The sequence below is a fragment of the Pituophis catenifer genome, unplaced genomic scaffold, assembly GCF_029215685.1.
Source record: "Pituophis catenifer annectens isolate HBS135680 unplaced genomic scaffold, rPitCat1.0.hap2 SCAF_17, whole genome shotgun sequence".
Lineage (NCBI taxonomy): Eukaryota > Metazoa > Chordata > Lepidosauria > Squamata > Colubridae > Pituophis > Pituophis catenifer.
Window position 1 is genome coordinate 778008 of NW_027256897.1, and position 18750 is coordinate 796757.

Below are 18750 nucleotides of genomic sequence, written 5' to 3' on the forward strand. Positions count from 1 at the left end.
AAGGTCCCTTCCAACTCGGATACTGTTAAAGGAAGGCAGGAAGGGTTTCCAGCGGCCCCTTTGGGGAAGGAAAGGCGAGGGGGAAGCCAAGCCGGAAGGGCAGGGGATGATGGGCTCTGAGGTCCGAGCCCCCTAATCCCCAGCCTTCCAAGCTAAGGGAGCGGCGGGCGCCCGGTTGACGGAGGCTGCAGCCTCCCGATGGCCAGGAAGTCCCGCCCCCCGGCCCGCTGATTGGGCGCTGAGCAGTGGGCGTGGCGGGGAGCCCGCCCCCCGTCTCCAGGGCCGGCGGCCCGTTGCTAAGGGCGGCCTTCGAGGCCTGGGTGTCGCCGGGCCTTCCGGACCGGTCATGGTGGCGGCGGTGGCGGCTGCTTGGGGCTCCTCCCCGGCGCCGCGGCGGGCGCTGCGATGCCTTTTGGCGCTGCTGGCGATGGCGGCGCCGCCGGCCGGGGCTGGGCTGTACCAGGCCGGCGTGGACCCGGTGTGGGTGCTGGAGGGCGGCGCGGTGCGGGAGGCGCTGAGGGACTCGGCCTCGGCCTGGCTGCTGCAGTTCTACTCCTCGTCCTGCGGACACTGCGTGGCCTTCGCGCCCACCTGGCGGGCCTTGGCGGGGGACGTCCACGGTGAGCCGGGGATGATGGGAGAGGAAGTCCAAGGACCCCCCCTACCCCCTTTGCACAGCCCAGAGCCCCCCGCCCCATCATCCCCAGCCACCCCCAGGGGAAAGGAAGCGAAGGCATCGCCTTGGAGGGCGCTGGGAAGGCAGCCTGGTTTCAGGGCTTAATTGCAGCTTTATTTAATTAATTAATTAGGGTTTAATTGCGGGGCTACCCTGGCAAGTGGGTGCATTTTGCTTCAAAGCTTAATAGCAGCTTGCTTTATTTAATTAATTAATTAGGGTTTAATTGTGGGGTGACCGTGATAAGTGGGTGCATTTTGTTTCAAGGCTTAATAGATTTATGTATGTATGTATGTATGTATGTATGTATGTATGTAATTTACTTTAATTTATTAAATTAAATGTATGTATGTAGGGTTTAATTGCGGGGTGACCGTGGCAAGTGGGTGCAATTTTGCACCCCGGTTCTTGACCCCCTTTGGTCTTCCTTCTGGTGGTTCCGGACCCCACGGAGAACTTGCAACCGTTTGCCCAAGAAGGAAGATGGTTTGCAAGCAGAGAGAGAGTTTGCAAACTCTTAAATTTTCCATTCTCTTGGATTTTTAAAAAAAAATTCTGTGATAAGGGCTGAATTCTCCAGTCCTCTTTAGGCAGCCTTCCTTCGGTTGCCCTCCAGAAATGGGGACCTCCAACTCCCAAGCGTCCTCCCAATTGGAGAGAGGGATGGGATGAGAAAGCCCCTCTCCCTCTGCGGGCTGTCCCATCTGCAGAAAGAGGCTCCACAGCTTCTCCGTGGAAGTTGTGGCTAGATCTCTAGGCTAGATCTTAGATCCACGGATGGGTAGGACCCTGAGAAGCAGCAGAGCAGATCCTTGAGATGCAGAGATCCCCCCCCCCCTTTCAAAGATCTCCTGATACAATTGAGGCAGTTCTGGGTGGATCAATGGGCTGATTAACTCCTGGTTGAAAGATATGGACTTCAGGTAAGAGGTTCTTCTGCTTTCTTATCAGAGAGACTTGGAAATTAGACGTCTTAAAGATAGCTGAACTACAATTCCCGGGTCCTCACCCTTGACTGTTCTGGCTGAGATTGCTGGGACTTGTAGTCCAGCAAGTTCTGAAGGCTCCCGTACTCTTCACTTGACTGATTGACCATCAAATCCAAGTCAATTCTTAGCAGCTCCATAGATAGATTTTCTCCAGGATGAACTTACTCTATTTTGCATATTTTGGTTGAGTTGCAGGTTCAGTTCTAGCATCCTCAGTGTCATTGAAAAAGTACCTTCTAGAGGGGGGCAGATACTGATTTTTTTATTCCTGAATATTACCCATCAAAGAAACTGTGTCTGGGAATATTTTGTCCCCTGAATTGCAGTTTAAGTGCCTTTTGTCCAGTGAGAAATGAACGTGTTAGTCTGAGATAGTATCTCAGCAGCTGAGAAAAGTGGCGTATTTTCTAAACACTCCCAAGGCAACGTGTCAATAAGAGTGTGGTTTCTTTTGTGTGTTCAGCTGAGTGAGGACATTTTTATGCTTTTATGCAACAGCACGTTCTTTCCACACGTTCCCTCTTTAGCTTAAAGGGAGCAAACAGGAAGAAGAGTTTGAGAGGGCATACTGTATTTGGCGTGGCAAGCTTTGGAACTTGCACGATGGAGAAATCTAGGACGTTTCAAAATGTTTGGGATTTAGCAGCTAGTCCTTCTGGTTCAGCAGGCACTTTTTCTTGAAAGAGCTGCCTTGTGCAAATCAAGAGTGTAGGAAGCTGCCTCTTGAAGCTGTCTAACACGGTGTTTCTCAATCACAGCAACTTTAAGATGAGTGGACTTGAATTCCCAGAATTCCCAAGCCAGCCAAGAACCCCAAACCCAGAGCCACTCAGTCTTCCCTGGGTTCAGTGTCAACCCGTTGCTCCCCCATCCAGCCCCTGGCAGCCTCCAGGAACTGCGCGAGAGGGAGGTCATGGCATCGCTTAACTCCCCACGGGCTGAGACGGACAGCTGGGTATCATCAGCATATTGATGATATCTCAGTCCATGGTGATGGATGATCTCACCCAACGGCTTCATGTAGATGTTAAATGGAGGCGGAGAGTGTACCAAGCCCTGCGGGACCCCACAAAACAGTGGGCGAGGGCCAGGTTAGGTAGTACAATCTAGTACAATCATTGACAAATCTACTTCAAAAGAAGTCCAGCTGAGTTTGTTGAGGCCTCTGATGGGATTTGCAGAAAAGAGAACTAGATTGTTAGTTTACCACTCAAATATCAAAGTAAAAGTGATCATTGCTTGTGAAAACATATGTCCTGATGCCTTAACAAATTCTCACTTAACCACTCGTCCTTGTACTGTTCCTTATGATGCTTGAAATGTATATAGTCATCTTAGCAGGAATAAGATACAGGAAAAAACCTCTCTCGTTTTTTGATCAGTGGAGCTTCTAAGCAAAATGCTGTCTTGATAATTAAACTACTTCTTGAATGCTGTAGGACAGGAATACGGTTATAGTGCCTGAAACTGTTAATGAGCCAGTTGAGAATTTCTTATATTGTCAGTTTGTTTTCTTACAACTGAAACTGACACTGATAAGGCAAAGAAGCAATACAGATAATCCCCAATTCATAGCCATTCGTTCAGTGACCATTCAAAGTCAAAACGGCATTGAAAAAAATGGACTTTGGACTGTTTTTTGCACTTACAACCATGGTCACGTGATCAAACTTCAGATGCTTGGCAACTGGCATGTACTTACGACGGTTGCAATGTGATCCCCTTTTGCGGCCTTCTGAGAAGCAGAGTTTCCCTTCCCTTCCCCCTCTGAGGCTGCCTTTTGTGAATGGCCCAGACCCGCCTCCCAGCTGGCGCCCTTAACCAAGTTGTTTGGGTTGAGGCTGGCTTGCCTTGTGGAAAAAGACAACATTTGCATGTCCTTTGTAAGGCTCACTTCACTGCAGTTGTAGGGTTCGAGATTGGGGTGGGGTGGGGTGGAGTGGTAGAAGTGGGAGGAAGAGAAGTGCCGAATCATGAATGAAGCAGATAACCCGAAGCCAAACGTTTCAAGCTTGCGGTTTTATTCAGCGGCAAACTAGCTTGCTCCCTATTGTGTGTTCGCCCATCTGTTCCGAAATGCTGATGGTTATCTTGGCGCCTGTTGCGTTGACAGCGTCCCATTTACAATGGCCATTTGCATCCTGTTCGTAAACGCCGCATCTGTTTAATAAGTAAACAAAGAGAAGGTGGATTTTTTTGCAGCCCTCCGAGGAACATCTGGCTTGGGGTTTTAAGTCACTTCTGGCAAGATGGAAGGAAGGCTGTATACATTCGATAAATAAATGATGCTTCTAAGTTTTTCTCTCCCCCCTCCCTTTTTTTTTTTTTTTTTTTATGGAAGCATTTCTTTTTAGGGTGGGTTTTATTTCCCAGGGTTTTCAAAAGAGAAGGAAATATGCTCATTTTGTCTTTCTCTCTGGCAAACTTGTGCTTGTTAAACAGTCCTCTTATCCACAACAGGTTCTTTTAAAACTATTTCAAACGAAAGCAAACTTCCCACATTTCATAAAATTAGTTCTTAAACTGAGACGTCTGCAGCATTGTCATTAGATTTCTATCTTGGCATTTGGGGCCACCTTCGCTCCTTGCACCGGAGACAAATTTCTTGTGATCTAAGCACAGTTGGGCAAAACAGGCGTGTGTGTTTTCCTGGATGTCGAGAACCTTGGAATTGTGGGGTGTGCACATTCTGTGCCCAAATGAAAGAATCTGACCGCTTGTTTCCTTTCAGAGTGGGAGCCAGCGATCAGGATTGGCGTGCTGGATTGCGGAGATGAGAAAAACTACGAACAGTGTAAAGAGTATGGAATTCAGTATTATCCCACTTTCAGGGTAAGTACTTTCCCGCTTCCTAGAAATGGTTGCCGTTTGATTTGGCCCCACGTAGTTTGAAATGTGTGGGGAAGGATTTCCCGTGGAAATTTAAATCCAGAACTGGGGTGCTCCTTCACTCCTCAAATCTGAGTCGCTCTGCACTTCTCCGTTAGCCGTCTTGTGGTTTTTGGGTCAGAGCTGTTAAAACATGGGGGTGATTATATTTAGAGTCGGGCTGCTCTACCCTTGGGGTTTTATTAATTTGGGCTGTTCTAAGCAAAACCTTTTCTTTTCTCCCTCCCCTCCTCCTCCCCTCCCTTCCAGTATTTCAAAGCTTTTACCAAGCAGTTTACAGTTGGAGAAAATCATCACGGTAAGTTCACATGCTAGTCTCCTTTCTCCTTGAAGATCACTCCCAGCCACCTTGTGCCTTCATCCGCAAGACGAATGTCCTTATGGGCACGAAACACATTCTGTGCTGCGGCAGCAGCAGCAGTAGCCCTAATCAGCCAAGTCAGTAATGAAAAGAGGGTTGAAGTAAGGTCACAGGCTGCATGCTGGCATCCCTAACTTGAAAGATGCTAAAGGCAGTCCTCAGCTTATGACCAACACTGAACAGACGTCATAAATATGAGCCAGTTGCCAAGAGTGTCAATTTTGATCATGCAATGCTACTGTGGTTGTCAGAGTGAAAGTCATTTTTTTCATGGCCGTTGTAACTTCATTGTCACTAAACAAGTGGTCGTAAGTGGAGGGCCAACTGTACTTGGAGATGCTTTTTTCTTGACGAGTGCCCTTCAGAGCCCTGGTCCTTTCCTGCCGTGTCTTGCCAAACCCCATTGGATGTTCAGTGGCTGTTCATAGGAGGGATGAGTGAAGTGCTTTGCCAGATGCCAAGAAAGATCCCTTTTGGGATGCCCGCCTGAGTGCCATTCTTTTCTCTTTCCTCAGCAACCTCAGATCGGGATCTTCAGACCATCCGCCAAACAATGATTGATTTTCTGCAGAACCATTCCCGAGAAGCAAAGCCACCAACATGTCCCTCTTTGGAGCCAACTCTGTGAGTCCCTTGCAAGCATCGAAGCACCCTGGGCTAAAGAAAGAAAGAAAGAAAGAAATACCCAGAGGAGCCTTTCTTGTAGTACCAATAAAGGGGAATTTCAGGGTGGAAATGAGGAGTCCCTCATTTCAAGATCTATTTTGTTGTTTGTTTATTACAATGATTTATTTCCTGCTTCTCAAGATGATCATTCTCCCAACGAAAGCTGCATAAACAATTGTGAATAAAAGCCCCAGAAATGATTTCTTTTTAGCATCAAACTGGGTAAAAAAGCCTTTTCATAATTTCTGCTGCTTGACAGGAAATTGAAAACACTTGTAGATAAGCCGTAGATATTATCAGTAAATGTCTTCTTACCTTTATCTCTCCCGTGATCCTTTCATTAATTTTTTTTAATTAATTCATTATTCTTAATTATTTGTTCTTAACAGGCCAGAAGAAGTATTTTCCCTTTTCAATAAACACAGTCAGCATTATACTGCCATCATTTTTGAGAGCTGGAGCTCCTATCTTGGCCGAGAGGTAACGCAACCAATGAAAGTACCATAAGCCTGTTCTCTTTTAGATGTCAGGGTCTCTTTGTATCTAGCCCTGGTTGGAATGAACCCTCATCCAGCCTTCCAGCCTTTACTTTGTAAGCATGGAAAGAAGACAGTTCGTTTTATGGCCAACTTCATTCAGACTCTGAAGTTGTTCAGAAGAAGAATACAAAATACCAGAATCGGAAGTGACCTTGGAGGTCCTTTAATCCAGGGGTCTCCAACATTGGAAACTTGAAGGCTTGTGGACTTCAACTTCCAGTGCATCTTTTATCACTTTGCCAAAAATAATATCGGCAACAAAACGCAGCAGGCCTAGGCAGTTATTTACAAACAGATCCCATTTAAACGTAGTGGAATTATCTCCCAGCTAAGCCTGTGAGGGCTCTTCAGGGTTTTTTTTCCTGGTCTCCAAGTGCCAATCTTTGTGAAGCTGGGCGTGAGCAAACTTTGTTGGGTCTGAGTAAACTTTGTCTCTGTTTGCAGTAATGACTAAACACAGAGCAGCACTGGAACTCTGTATGTTTTCCCCTCCAGGTGATCTTGGACCTGGGTCAGTATGAAAAGATCGCTATCAAACGGGTTCTAAATTCTGAGGCAGCTTTACTTGAAAAACTTGGTATTACTTCGGTCCCTTCATTGTATCTGGTTTATCCCAATGGATCCCATGGATTAATTAACAAGTAAGTCTTGGTGAATGTGAGTTTGTGGGTCCTGCATTTCGGAAACCTTAAAGCAGCGTGTCTCAACCTTGGCCCTTTTAAGATAGGGCGGACTTCAATGCTGGGTGGAGAATCCTGGGAGTTGAAGTCCGCCCATCTTAAAGTGGCCAAGTGTGAGAAACATTATGTGAAAGTAATTTTAGGATCCTCTTTGGTAGCTCCAGATATAATAGCTAAAGCTAGAACAGGCAATTGATGGGAGGTATGATGTTGGGAAGCCATTAAGTGACTGCTTATTTGCTCATGTGCTGGAAAAAATTCCCCAAATTGAGCCATCAATCCACTGTGCAAAACTCTGTAAATTGTCAGTCACTTCTTGATTTATGGAGAAGTCTGTTGTTTGGTGTATTCTGTGTATCACTTTGTATTCATTCTAAAAAACGTTTATGTCTATGTCTCTGCTACAGGTTGGCAATAATCATCATCTTGGTGTTTAATTTTAATTTTTAACTTCTGTTCAGGGTTTTTTTGCGCTTTTTAATTTTTATGATAATATAAGCTGCACAGAATCTCTGTATTAGTGATTATAAATTTTTGCAACCATCCCAGGGTTTCAGCATTTGCATATGAGATTTTGGCTTCCATTTAAAAGTTTTGTTTGTTTTTTTAAATTGTGGGCTGCAGTGACAGTTGGGCTGGGGGTTGCTGTGGACATGTCAGTAACTATTTTGCAAATTCCTGGTATATGCAAGATGGTCAGAATTCTTAATCAAGTAGAATTTGGGCAAGAACATGCTTCAGTAATGACTGGGTGACCCTGGTGGCTTGGAATTGGGTGAGTTACCTGGGCAAAGGTGTGCCAATCTGCAGGGTGTGCCAAGGGAAACAGAGAGTTGATAACACGGAGCTCTTTAGCTATCTGTATCACAGGGGAACAAATAAATATTCAAGTAGGCCAGCTCCTTATCTGGAGGATGCTAGGACACCAGTTCTAAGTCTCTTGCCTTGATAAGTACAGGTAGTACTTGCAACAGATAGAGCCCTGGTGGTGCAGTGGTTAGAGTGCAGCATTGCAGGCTGACTCTGCCCACTGCCAGGAGTTTGATCCTGACCGGCTCAAGATTGACTCAGCCTTCCATCCTTCCAGGGTCGGTCAAATGAGGACCCAGGCTGACTCTGTAAAACCGCTTAGAGAGAGCTGTGAAGCGGTATATATGTCTAAGTGCTATTGTTATTGCTAGTCCTTGACTTACAACCACAGTTGAGCCCAAAATTTTCATTGCTAAACGAGACAGCTGTTAAGTGAGTTTTGCCTCATTTTACAACCCTTTCTGGCTACAGTTGTTAAGGGAATCCCTGCAGCTGTTAAGTTAGTAACATGGTCGTTGAGTGAATCTGGCTTCCCCATCGACTTTGTCGCAAAAGGGGATCACATGACCCCAGGACACTGCGGCCATCATAAATATGAACCAGTTGCCAAGCAGGCAAAATTGTGTGAAAAATGGCCACTTTTTTCAGTGCCGCCGTAAATTCAAATGGACACACGGCGAATGGTTGTAAGTCAGGGATTCCCTGTATATATGGGAAAATTTCAGGCAAGCTACCAGCAATCCCTGAACTTCTGTAGCCTGTTTAGCTTGAGCTTTTTTTTTTTAACTTTTATACTGTCCTTCCATACACAGTTTGAAGCCTCTTCGGTCTTTCTTTTCTTCCCATTTAAAGTCACTCCCGGGAGTTAAAAGAAAACTCACTTCCCCACTCCCACTTCTCCAGCAAAAGAGACCAGGAAACACGAGCATCAAGGAATGGAAAGAGTTCGACCAGTAAGCAGTTCTCCAATTCTCTTTAAATAGCATTTTATTTTGCAATTGTGGCTTTTCTCCCGCTTTTGAATGTGTGGATTGAGAGCAAATGATGGTTTTACATTATTTGGGTTGCCAGTGAACCTCTCCAGAACTTTCGTGGTATTTCAAAAGTTGCATTTCAAAAATGGCCAGAACTAGTTGAACCTTTTGGTGGGTTTCAACGGAGAAATCTCTTTTACCCACAGCAACAACCCTGTAACAAGCATAAGGTAGGTTGGGCTAAGAGAGAGTGACTGGCCCATAAAATGGAGGCTACACTTAGGAGACGGAGCGTGAGGTAGAGACTGCAGTGGTGTATCCTTGCTGGAATCTTAAACACTATAGCAAAAATACTGATAATAATATTGCAAGTTTCTCTTGCAGTTGACAAATCATCTTGGTAATTACTTTAAATCTGTGCATTTTAGAATATTCTCCTTGAGAATATTCTCAATAATAATAATAGAAGCTGCTAAAGATAAATCTCATGTTTAAAAACTCCAGCTCTTTTAGTATTCCTACTTCCTCACTTGTGCAGACAAAGCAAACCATCCACATTTTAAAACTATCCGTGTCTTTTGCTTTTCAGGTCCAAATTATATATGGCTGACCTTGAATCTGGGCTGCATTATTTATTCAGGGTCGAACTTGCCACCCACAAAACCCTAGAAGGCGCTGAGCTGAGGACCTTGAAAGACATTGTTATACTCCTGGCCAAGGTGAACGCTCTCAGTCTTTTCACTGGATTTTGCAGCGTGCGATAAATCACGCTGAGCAGGAACTCTTTTTAAGCTCCACGACTCGCCTAATAAACGGATGTTGGATGCGTTTACGGGGAAGGAGAAGACGGGATTCCTGTTTGGAGGCCAAATAGCCCATTCAGAAAGGCCCAGTTAGAATCAGGACTTTCACTGCTGCCTTTCTGTGTCCATTTTTACAGCCCTTTGAGGACTAGTCTGTGCCAAGGAGATTTGTAGGGTCCAATCACCGGGACCTGAGGTTTTTGAACTCCTGCTGGAGCCCATTCTCAGGGAACTTCTAGCAGAGTGTGTGCTTCGAGCTATTCTCTGTGTGGTATTTATAGGGTGCCACAACCAGGCACCCTATAAATACCTGGAAATTGAAATCCATACCTCTTAAAAGTTACCAAGGTTTATAACATTAGTTTTCATCTTAAGACTCCTGACTTGATAAGACTTGAATATTGAATCTCCTGTTTTGGGGTGAGCTTGCCAAAGAGCTCACCCATTTGGACATGGTTTCCAAGATGCAGAACCTGCTCCATCAGAAGTGGCACTGGGGCTCTCTCTGTGTCCAGACCTTTTGAAATCCGGGCTCTTGTTAAAGGACGTTTAACTGCACCGTTTTTAGTCCTGTTTTCTGTCTGTATCTCCGCATTGGAAAGCCCCTCGATCATCCTGCTTGGATGATATAAATCAGAGAAGTCAATAATGATAAATAGGTAGATTGGTTGCTTGGCAGCATATGGGGATAAAAACATTTCATAGAGAGGATTTTGTTTTAGCCGAGAAGGGAATGCTATGATAAAGATGAATTAGCTCAAGAGTTTCCTGAGCGGCACAGGGAAACTCCAGCTTTGATCGCAAGAAACAAAGATTTTATCTTATAGAAAGAAATTCGCTATCCCAGAAGGCTGGGCAGCTTTTTCCAAACAGGGCCAATTTAATCTAATTCAGTGGTTAAGACAACAGGCTAGAAACCAGGAGACTCTGAGTTCAAGTCCCGCCTTAGGCATGAAAGCCGGCTGAGTGACTTTGGGCCAGTCCCTCTCTCCCAACCCAACCCACCTCACAGGGTTGTCCTTGTGAAGAAAAGAAGAGGAGGAAGGAGTATTAGGTATATAACAAGACAAGAAACAATGGATGGAAAGCAGCCAAGGAAAGAAGCAACCTAGAACTAAAGAGAAATTTCCTAAAGATGAGAACAGTTAACCGATTGGAACAGAAGTTGCCTTCAGAAGTTGTGGGCGCTCCATCGCGGGAGGCTTCCTTCCAACTCTGTCATTCTATGTATGTTCACCACCTTGAGTTATTTATAAAAATAATAAAGGTGAGATTTAAAAAAATATACATAAGTAAATACATAAATAATCCCCCACCCCACCCCCAGTCAGCTCACATAGGTTATTAAATCTTCCAGCCAACCTAGGACTCAAACAGATAATCCTGCTGTTCGGTACGTCGCACAAAGGAAGAGCTCTGCATGGGGCCCTCGGCAGCTGATCCATTTTAAACAGAATAGCTGAACTTCAGTTTCTCAATGTTGACTTCAGTTTCAGCTTTTGCTCCCTGATAGTTTGTGGAACCTGGTTGTGTTGCCTTTTGGTTGTTTCCCCCCACCTGCGCCCCCGGTGGCTTCAGGGGAAGGGGAAAAAGTGTCAGATACAACAACTCGGATTCCTTGGAGACCTGTCACTAACTTGGCCTTTTCTTCAGCTCTTTCCTGGCCGTCAGCCTGTGATGAAGTCTCTGGAGACCTTACAGGTGTGGCTGCTGAGTCTCCCGTTGGACCGGATCCCCTACGATGCCATCTTGGACCTGCTCAACAATAAAGTGCAGGTAAGCTACTGCTAGGTTTTTGTTTGGAGACGTAGATTTAGTAAACAAAAGAAGGGGAAAAACAGGAGGAGGAAGAGGTGCAGGAAAGAAAGAGGGAGGGAAAGAAAAAAGGAAAGGAGGGAGGAAGATGGGAAGAAGGAAGGAGGAGAATAGAATTACAAGTAGTCTTCGACATACGACCGATTGCTTAAGGGCCATTTAAAGTTACAATAGACTTATTTACGATCCATCCTTGAAGTTACAATTCTCACTCATGCACTCATGATTGCATCTTGGGTGCTTGGCAGCTGGCATGCGTTTACGGCCAGTTGCGGCAGCGCGTGCCACATGACCACAATTTGCAAAGTTTTTTGCCATGATCGGTTGTAAAAAAAAAACACCCTGCCCATTCCAAAGAATGGATTCACTTTACGATGGTGTTGAGTCCCTTGGTCAGATGAGATGCATGTAGTCCTCGATTTACAACCACAACAGACCCAGGAATTTCTTCCCTTTTTCCTCCCTCCCTCCCTCCTTTCCTTCTTTCTCTTCCCCCTTTTTCTTCCTTCATCCTCTTCTTCCTCTTCCCTGTCTTTTAAAAGTTAGATGAGTCCTCCCAAGATGTTAGTCTAAGACAGGAACTTCTAAAATTCTCCCCCTGGGTGTCAGCTGTACCACAATAGATTTCTCTCTAACTCATCGTTCTAACAGAGTGCGTGGAAGTGGCCTCATCCAATCTTTTCCCCCTTTCTAGATCTCTGGCCTGTTTCTGCCCAGCCAGCTCCAGTGGGTCGGGTGTCAGGGCAGCCAGGTGGGACTGAGAGGTTACACCTGTTCCTTCTGGAAGCTCTTCCACACCTTAACAGTCCAAGCAGCAGCCCAGCCCAGAGCCTTACTCAACACAGGTAAGGAAAAAAGAGGGTGAATGCCCCTGCAGGTGAAGAGTGGCTGGCAGGGAGGGGGGAACTTAAATGGCACCCCAGCTGCTTTAATCTTGGCTGAGCAAACAACTCAGCCTTTGCCAGGGGTGACATGATAGCAGCCTTCCAGATTTCTCAAAGCCTTCAACAATGACAGAGCTTCTAATGTACTGGAAAAATTCTAATGAAATAATGAAAATAATGAATATATCTGCCTTGAAAATAGCCCATGTTGAACTGTAACAGCACAGTCAAGCAAAAAGCATTGTTTTATGACATTTTGCATTGTGCCACAAAATGCTTCACAATCGTTTTGATCTCATAGAATGTTTGATAAAATTTGCCAAATGTCAATCCCACGGAAGTCACAAGTCCTGAATTTTGGATGTATCAGTGAGGATGGCATGCCTTCCTATGGGAGGGCACAGACAAAAGACATGAATATTTTCAGAGACATGCAATCAGACGCGCATTATACCAAACATGGCAGAGTATTAAAAAGGCACATTATAACAAAATCCTGGAATGGTTGTCAACGATGGAAGCCCAGATCTATCCAAATGCCATGGACTATAATAAAACGAAAACTTATAAAGATCTGTAAATATCCGGGGGGAACTAAGAACGAGGCAAGAACTAAAAGAGATGGGTACAGACATTGACTGGTGGCCGTATGCACAAATAAAATCAAGATACAATAAAGATTCGGCTCAATTTGAATTCCAAAAAGATCAAACCGAATTGGACAAAATTTTGCAAGGGACACAGGACAAATTGATTAAAAAAATTTACAATTACTTACGAGGATATAAAGTAGAAGAAGAGGTAGTGAAAGAAAATATGATAATTTGGCCAAAAAATTTCGGTTATAGTATTCAATTAGACAAATGGGAAAAACTATGGAAAATAAATTATAAATTGACAATGTCTGTACCCTATAAAGAAAATCTCTACAAAATGTTTTATAGGTGGCACTTGCCATCAGCCAGATTGGCAAGAATGTTCCCCAGCACACCATCAACATGTTGGAAATGCAAGCACCACAAAGGCACCTATTATCATATGTGGTGGACCTGCCCAGAATATTGGATTCGATTCCATTCTAAATTTTTGCACCAAGGTACCTCAAACGGGCTAATTTACACAATACATCCAAAATTCAGGACTTGTGACTTCCGTGGGATTGACATTTTGCAAATTTTATCAAACATTCTATGAGATCAAAACGATTGTGAAGCATTTTGTGGCACAATGCAAAATGTCATAAAACAATGCTTTTTGCTTGACTGTGCTGTTACAGTTCAACATGGGCGATTTTCAAGGCAGAAATGTCATCCTGCTTTGAAATCATCTTCTCTGTTCTGTGACCGCAACCAACCTCAGCACAAAAGAGGAAATCGTGTGTGTGTGTGTGGCTTTCAAAATAAAGAGTGTCTCCCTTAATTAATACCCTGGTGTAAGAAACATCTCCGGCTGTGAGCTACAGCTAGAACATGGTTTGAACTGGGTCATTTTACCCAGATTGTCTTCCCTGGGAGCAGGTTGAAAGTTTCAACCCATTTTTCAAGCTCAGTGCGATGGCCGGGCGTTCCTTTTCCACCGGTCTGGTTGTGATAAGGGCCGTTTCTTGTAACAGGAGAATTGGGTCAGGCCGAAGCAGCGGGATTATGTCTTTGAGGGTTTCCTCTTCTTATTGCTTGCTTTAATTCCCACCTTCTAGAGAGCCCCTAATCCTCCCAGCCACAGGTGGAGTTTTATGGTTCTTGCCCATTTTAAAGATTAGAAGGATCCAGAATTGAGACAGTTTTGCGGGGAAAGAGAAAGGAAGGATTAGGTCAAGAGACGTGGCATCTGTTTACAAGGTACAAGGGGCTAATAAAATGAAAGACACACACAATAGCCGCTTTGCAGTCATAATTGTTGAGAATTCAGAGGAAAGATTCTGCGCAGGAAGTGTGGAATAAATGCTCTTTTTTCCAAAGGGAGTTTTCCTCCCTTGGCCTTAAGATCAGAGTTCCTCTAAGAGAAGTGATATATCTTATGAACAAGTAAGTAGGTCGAAAGGGAAAATTGAGCAAGAAATTGTTGTTTCCCCTATCGCTTCCCAGCTCTTGGCAGAGAAAAGAAGAATATTTAAGTGTCAACCATGCTGGACAGCTAACAATAGTCTAAAAGCAAGTACAGATAGTCCTCGACTTACGACCACAATTGAGGCCAAAATTTATGTTGTTAAGCGAGACATTTGTGAAATGAATTTTTCCCCATTGTACAACCTTTCTTGCCCCAGTTGTTAAGTGAATCTGGCTTCCCCATTGATTTGCTTGTCAGAAGGTCGTAAAAGAGGATCACAGGACCTCGGGACACCGCGACCGTCATAAATACGACCCAGTTGCCAAGCGACTGAATTTTAATCACGTGATCATGGGGGATGCTGCAGTGGTCATAAGTCACTTTTTCTCAGTGCCGTTGTAACTTCGAACGGTCACTATACGGATGGTTGTAAGTCGAGGACTGCCTGTGAGTCCAGAGTAACAAACAGGAAGAGAGAAACACTCAGGCTCAGTGCAATTAAATCCGACGCTTGATGAAAAGGAGGAAGGAAAAAGGTTGAAGTTCTTTGATTTGGAGTCCGCCAGAGGCAGACCTGGGATGTTCACCTGAGACGTGAAGAGGCGCCCATCCTGTGTCCGGCCAGGGAATGATCCACAGACTCTTTGTCGGTTGCTCCTCGCAGGCTTTGAAGACAATCCCCGGGTGGTTCTCCAGATCATGCAGAGATACGTCCAGGATTTCTTTGGCTGCCGAGCCTGCGCTGAGCACTTTGGGGAGATGGCCAGAGCGTCTTTGGATTCCGTGAAGAGCTGGGACGAAGCTGTGCTGTGGCTCTGGGAGAAGCACAACGTGGTCAACGCCCGACTGGCAGGTAGTTTTCAAGGGACAACCTGGCACTTTCCTGTCTTGGTGTCTGGGAGGGAGGGAGAGGAATCTGTCTTCCAATCAGTCTTGATTCCTGCAAGGTTTTTTTACCAGTGGTTTGCCATTCCTAGGGCTGAGAGAGAAGGATGGGCCCAGCTGGCTTCTCACTGTCTGACTCTGCTGCCAGCAGACCACAACACAGAGAATTTCCCACCTCTTCCTCCTGACTTTGTTCCCTCCCTCTCCATCCCACTTAGTTTTATATTAGTTGAACTTTTAAAATCTCCTTATTCATTGTTTTAATGTTTTCCACTATGCATTATCCAAGGTCTATAAGCCACCTAGAGTCTCCTTGGGCAAGATGGCTGGCACACAAGTTTGGTAAATAAATAAATACTCAGCTCCTAAACTAATGCAACCCCTGGTTTTTCCTGTCTCCCCCCTCCTCTTCTTCTTCCGACAGGCGATTTGAGTGAAGACCCCCAGTTCCCCAAAGTGCAGTGGCCCACCCTGGCCCTTTGTCCCGCGTGCCACAAGGGGACCCAAGGCCCCTCTGCCTGGGACAAGACGCAGGTGCTCCAGTTCCTGAAACAGCATTATGGCAGCCACAACCTCGACCACACCTACCTCAAAGAAGCCGACAATGCCGAAGAACAAGAGGCCCAAGGTGGAGGAGAAGCGTTTCCGAAGGAAGCCGCTCGGGAGGCCAACAAGGGCCAAGATCCACAAAAGTCCTTGGGCTCAAAGTCCAAAGGCTTGGACCCCGTGATAGCCAAGGAGGACTCCGTAATCGATCCAGGGAAAAGGCCAGCTGGCTCGGTGGTGGAGCAGGAAAGGAAGCAGGCGGTGTCGTTCTTGGGAGTGGGCTTCTCCAACATCGACATGAGCCTCTGCATCGTCCTCTACGTCACATCGTCTTTATTTTTGATGATCATGTTCTTTTTCTTCCGCGTGAGATCCAAGCGCTGGAAAGTGAGACACAACCGTCCCTACGTATAGCGAGCGGATCTATAGGAAATCATGTTTCGGTCTGGAAATGGCTCTCTTGTGCTCGCCTGCAACTCGGGTAGCAGGGAATCAGGGATTTTCTCTCTCTTTTTTTTTACAGCACCATATTTTAAATTTCAAGAGACCGTGCCATTGTTCCCTCATCCTCATTCGCTGATGATCTGCTTCTCTCCTATTGGACACTTTGAATTTGGAACGGTGTAGAAAAAAGTGTTTTTCTGCAGAAACATTAAAACGGTTCCGGTGATCTTTTTCCTTGGGTTACCTAGTGTGCTGTGATTTATGAAATGGTTCAAGAAAATCAGGGTGTTAAACAGGTACTTATAACAGCAACCAAATTTGGGTGCAAACATTTAGATGACCACTATAGAATTTAATCCAACCAGTAAAAACTTTAAAAGAGCTGATTTTAACAAACTCAGAGACAGCCTAAGAAACTTTCCATGGATTAAAAATCCTAAACAGGGAAACAACTCAAGAAGCACGGGAAACTCTGAAAAATATAATAATAAAAGCCTAATCCAACACAATACCATTGAAAAAGAAAAACAAGAAATCCAAGAAGAAGCCAGCCTGGTTGCACAAAGATCTTTATGACAGACTGAAAGACAGACAGCTTAAGTACAAAAAATGGAAAGAGGGACACATAACTAAGGCAGAATATCAGCAGATAGCCTGAATTTGCAAAGATGAAGTCAGGAAAGCAAAGGCTCAGAATGAACAAAGAGTTGCAAGGAAAGTCAAAGATAATTTTAAAAATATTTCTTTCAACATATAAAATAACAAGAAAAAAGTCAAGGAAACGGTCGGTCCACTAAAGAGAAAAGATGGCAAGAAAGTATCAGGCAACAGAGAGAAAGCAGAGCTTAACTCATTCTTTGCACAAAGAATGCAAGCAAAAAGAAATTATAGCTCAACCTACCAAAAACATAATTGTAAAGGACAGACTAGAAGTAAAAATTAAAAAAACCAAGAAAACGGTAAGAGAAAACCTGTCTGGTCTCGATGAATATAAGTCACCGAGACCTGATGGATTACATCCCAGAGTTCTGAAGGAGCTGGCAGATATTATCTCAGAACCATTGTACCATATCTTTCAAAAATCCTGGAGCGCCAGGGAACTACCAGAGGACTGGAAAAGAGTTGATGTGGTTTCCACCTTCAAAAAAAGGAAAGAAAGAGACCCAGGAAACTACAGACCGATCAGCCTAACATGGGGACTAAATTAGTAGACCAGCAAAATGCCGTGGACATAGACTTCAGCAAGGCATTCGACAAAGTAGACCGCAACCTACTTCTTGGTAAACCTCACCACCAGATGGATTTGTAACTGGATGACAAGACCATACTACATCTTCAAGGAGGGAAATAAGAGGTGGGTTACCGCAAGGCTCCATCTAGGCCCAGTACTGTTCATGATCTTCAGAAATGACTTAGATGAGGGAATAGAAAAGGAACTCATCAAATTCACAGATGACTCTGAGCTGGACTAGAAGACCTCCGATGTCCCTTCCAGCTCTATTATGACCGACTAGACGAGATCAGAAAAAGCAAGTTCCGGGCTGCCATCTAGTGGTCGTGCAACATTTTGCCAGACTACATCTCCCATAATTCCCAGTTCCTTCTTAGCGCTGCTGCTCTATCACAACAGTCGAGCCACAATGGAAGGAACATAGAACATAAAACAATAAGACTGGAAGGGACCTTGGAGGTCTTCTAGTCCAACCCCCTGGCTTTGCCTCCTCTGGGGGCTTCTCCTGTCTGCACCCAGCAGCCCAGTTCTGGATGGTGAGGGGAGCAGGCCAGAGGCTGACCCTAGGTGGGGCAGCAAACCCCCAGGAAAGGGCTTGCTGATTGCCCTCTGGCTTGCTGCAGTTGGAAGGACTGGACCACTGGGGGCTCCACAGGGCCGGGCATGGGACTCAGGACCCCAATGAGGGACTTCCATGGCAGGTGCCTCCTCCCCCCACCATACCCAAGAAGGAACCCAAAAGAATAAAGAATGGAAAGGGACGGGGCTGGAGACAGGTCCTTCAGTGGGTGAGGTCTCCATCCCCTAAACAGGCTGAAATCCTGGATGGCTGGAGAGGCTCTCAGATTTGCTCAGTTGCTTTGCTTCGTTCCTCAAGTTGGAGCAAGCAAGCAACAGGTTGGGAATCTGAGCATCTGTGGATTTTTAAAATATTAAATTCCCCTCTAAATCCATCCCTTCCTCCCTTTCCCTCTTTTCCTTCCATGTTTGTGCCCTCTCTTCTCTTTCCTCCTTTTTTCTCCATTCTTTCTAAGATTCGTTTGTAAGATCTGCCAATAAAGCGTTTTGAATCCCAGCTCCTGCGACATTTCTGTGGGTTTCCTTGTCATTTCGGAAGTGCTTCGCCTTTAGTGGTTGATCCCGAGGCAGCCGGGGGGCGGGGGGGGGGCAGGCTGGGCTGTGTGTGTGTGTAGAAAACGAAGGGGCATCTACTTACTCGCTCTAGTAACTAGAATCCATTCAGCCCCCTTGACACTCTTATCAAGGGAGGGGAAGGAAATAAAAGTACCATATAAATTAAAGGTGTTTTAAATTTAAATTGCCATATCAATTTATTTAACAAATAAACACAGGTAGTCCTCGACTTGCAACAGGTCATTTAATGACCCTTCAAAGTTTCAACAGCACTGAAAAATGTGACTTGGGACCATTTTTCACACTTACGACCTTTCCAGCATCCCCATGATCATGTGATCAAAATTCAGATGCTTGGCAACCGCTTCATGCTTATGA

General features: G+C 45.1%; 1 protein-coding gene across 1 annotated transcript; it reads left to right on the plus strand.

The window, feature by feature from the left end:
- The first annotated feature begins 346 nt into the window (after window positions 1-346).
- Window positions 347-18313, plus strand: QSOX2 (quiescin sulfhydryl oxidase 2). Its single transcript, XM_070955711.1, has 12 exons — window positions 347-620; window positions 4397-4497; window positions 4804-4852; window positions 5431-5539; window positions 5971-6061; window positions 6616-6761; window positions 8423-8563; window positions 9174-9303; window positions 11041-11163; window positions 11897-12047; window positions 14797-14985; window positions 15442-18313. Exons 1-12 carry the CDS (start codon window positions 347-349, stop codon window positions 15975-15977), a joined length of 2040 nt encoding a protein of 679 aa, XP_070811812.1. The 3' UTR covers window positions 15978-18313.
- The last annotated feature ends 437 nt before the right edge of the window (window positions 18314-18750 follow it).

What these genes read in the sequence shown, in the direction of transcription:
- QSOX2 (XM_070955711.1), top strand. Translation starts at nt 347, where the DNA reads ATGGTGGCGGCGGTGGCGGCTGCTTGGGGCTCCTCCCCGGCGCCGCGG. An exon ending in GAATGGAAAGAGTTCGACCA is followed by an intron (nt 8,564 to 9,173) that starts GTAAGCAGTTCT and finishes TTTGCTTTTCAG; the next exon opens with GTCCAAATTATATATGGCTG. An exon ending in CAGAGCCTTACTCAACACAG is followed by an intron (nt 12,048 to 14,796) that starts GTAAGGAAAAAA and finishes TGCTCCTCGCAG; the next exon opens with GCTTTGAAGACAATCCCCGG.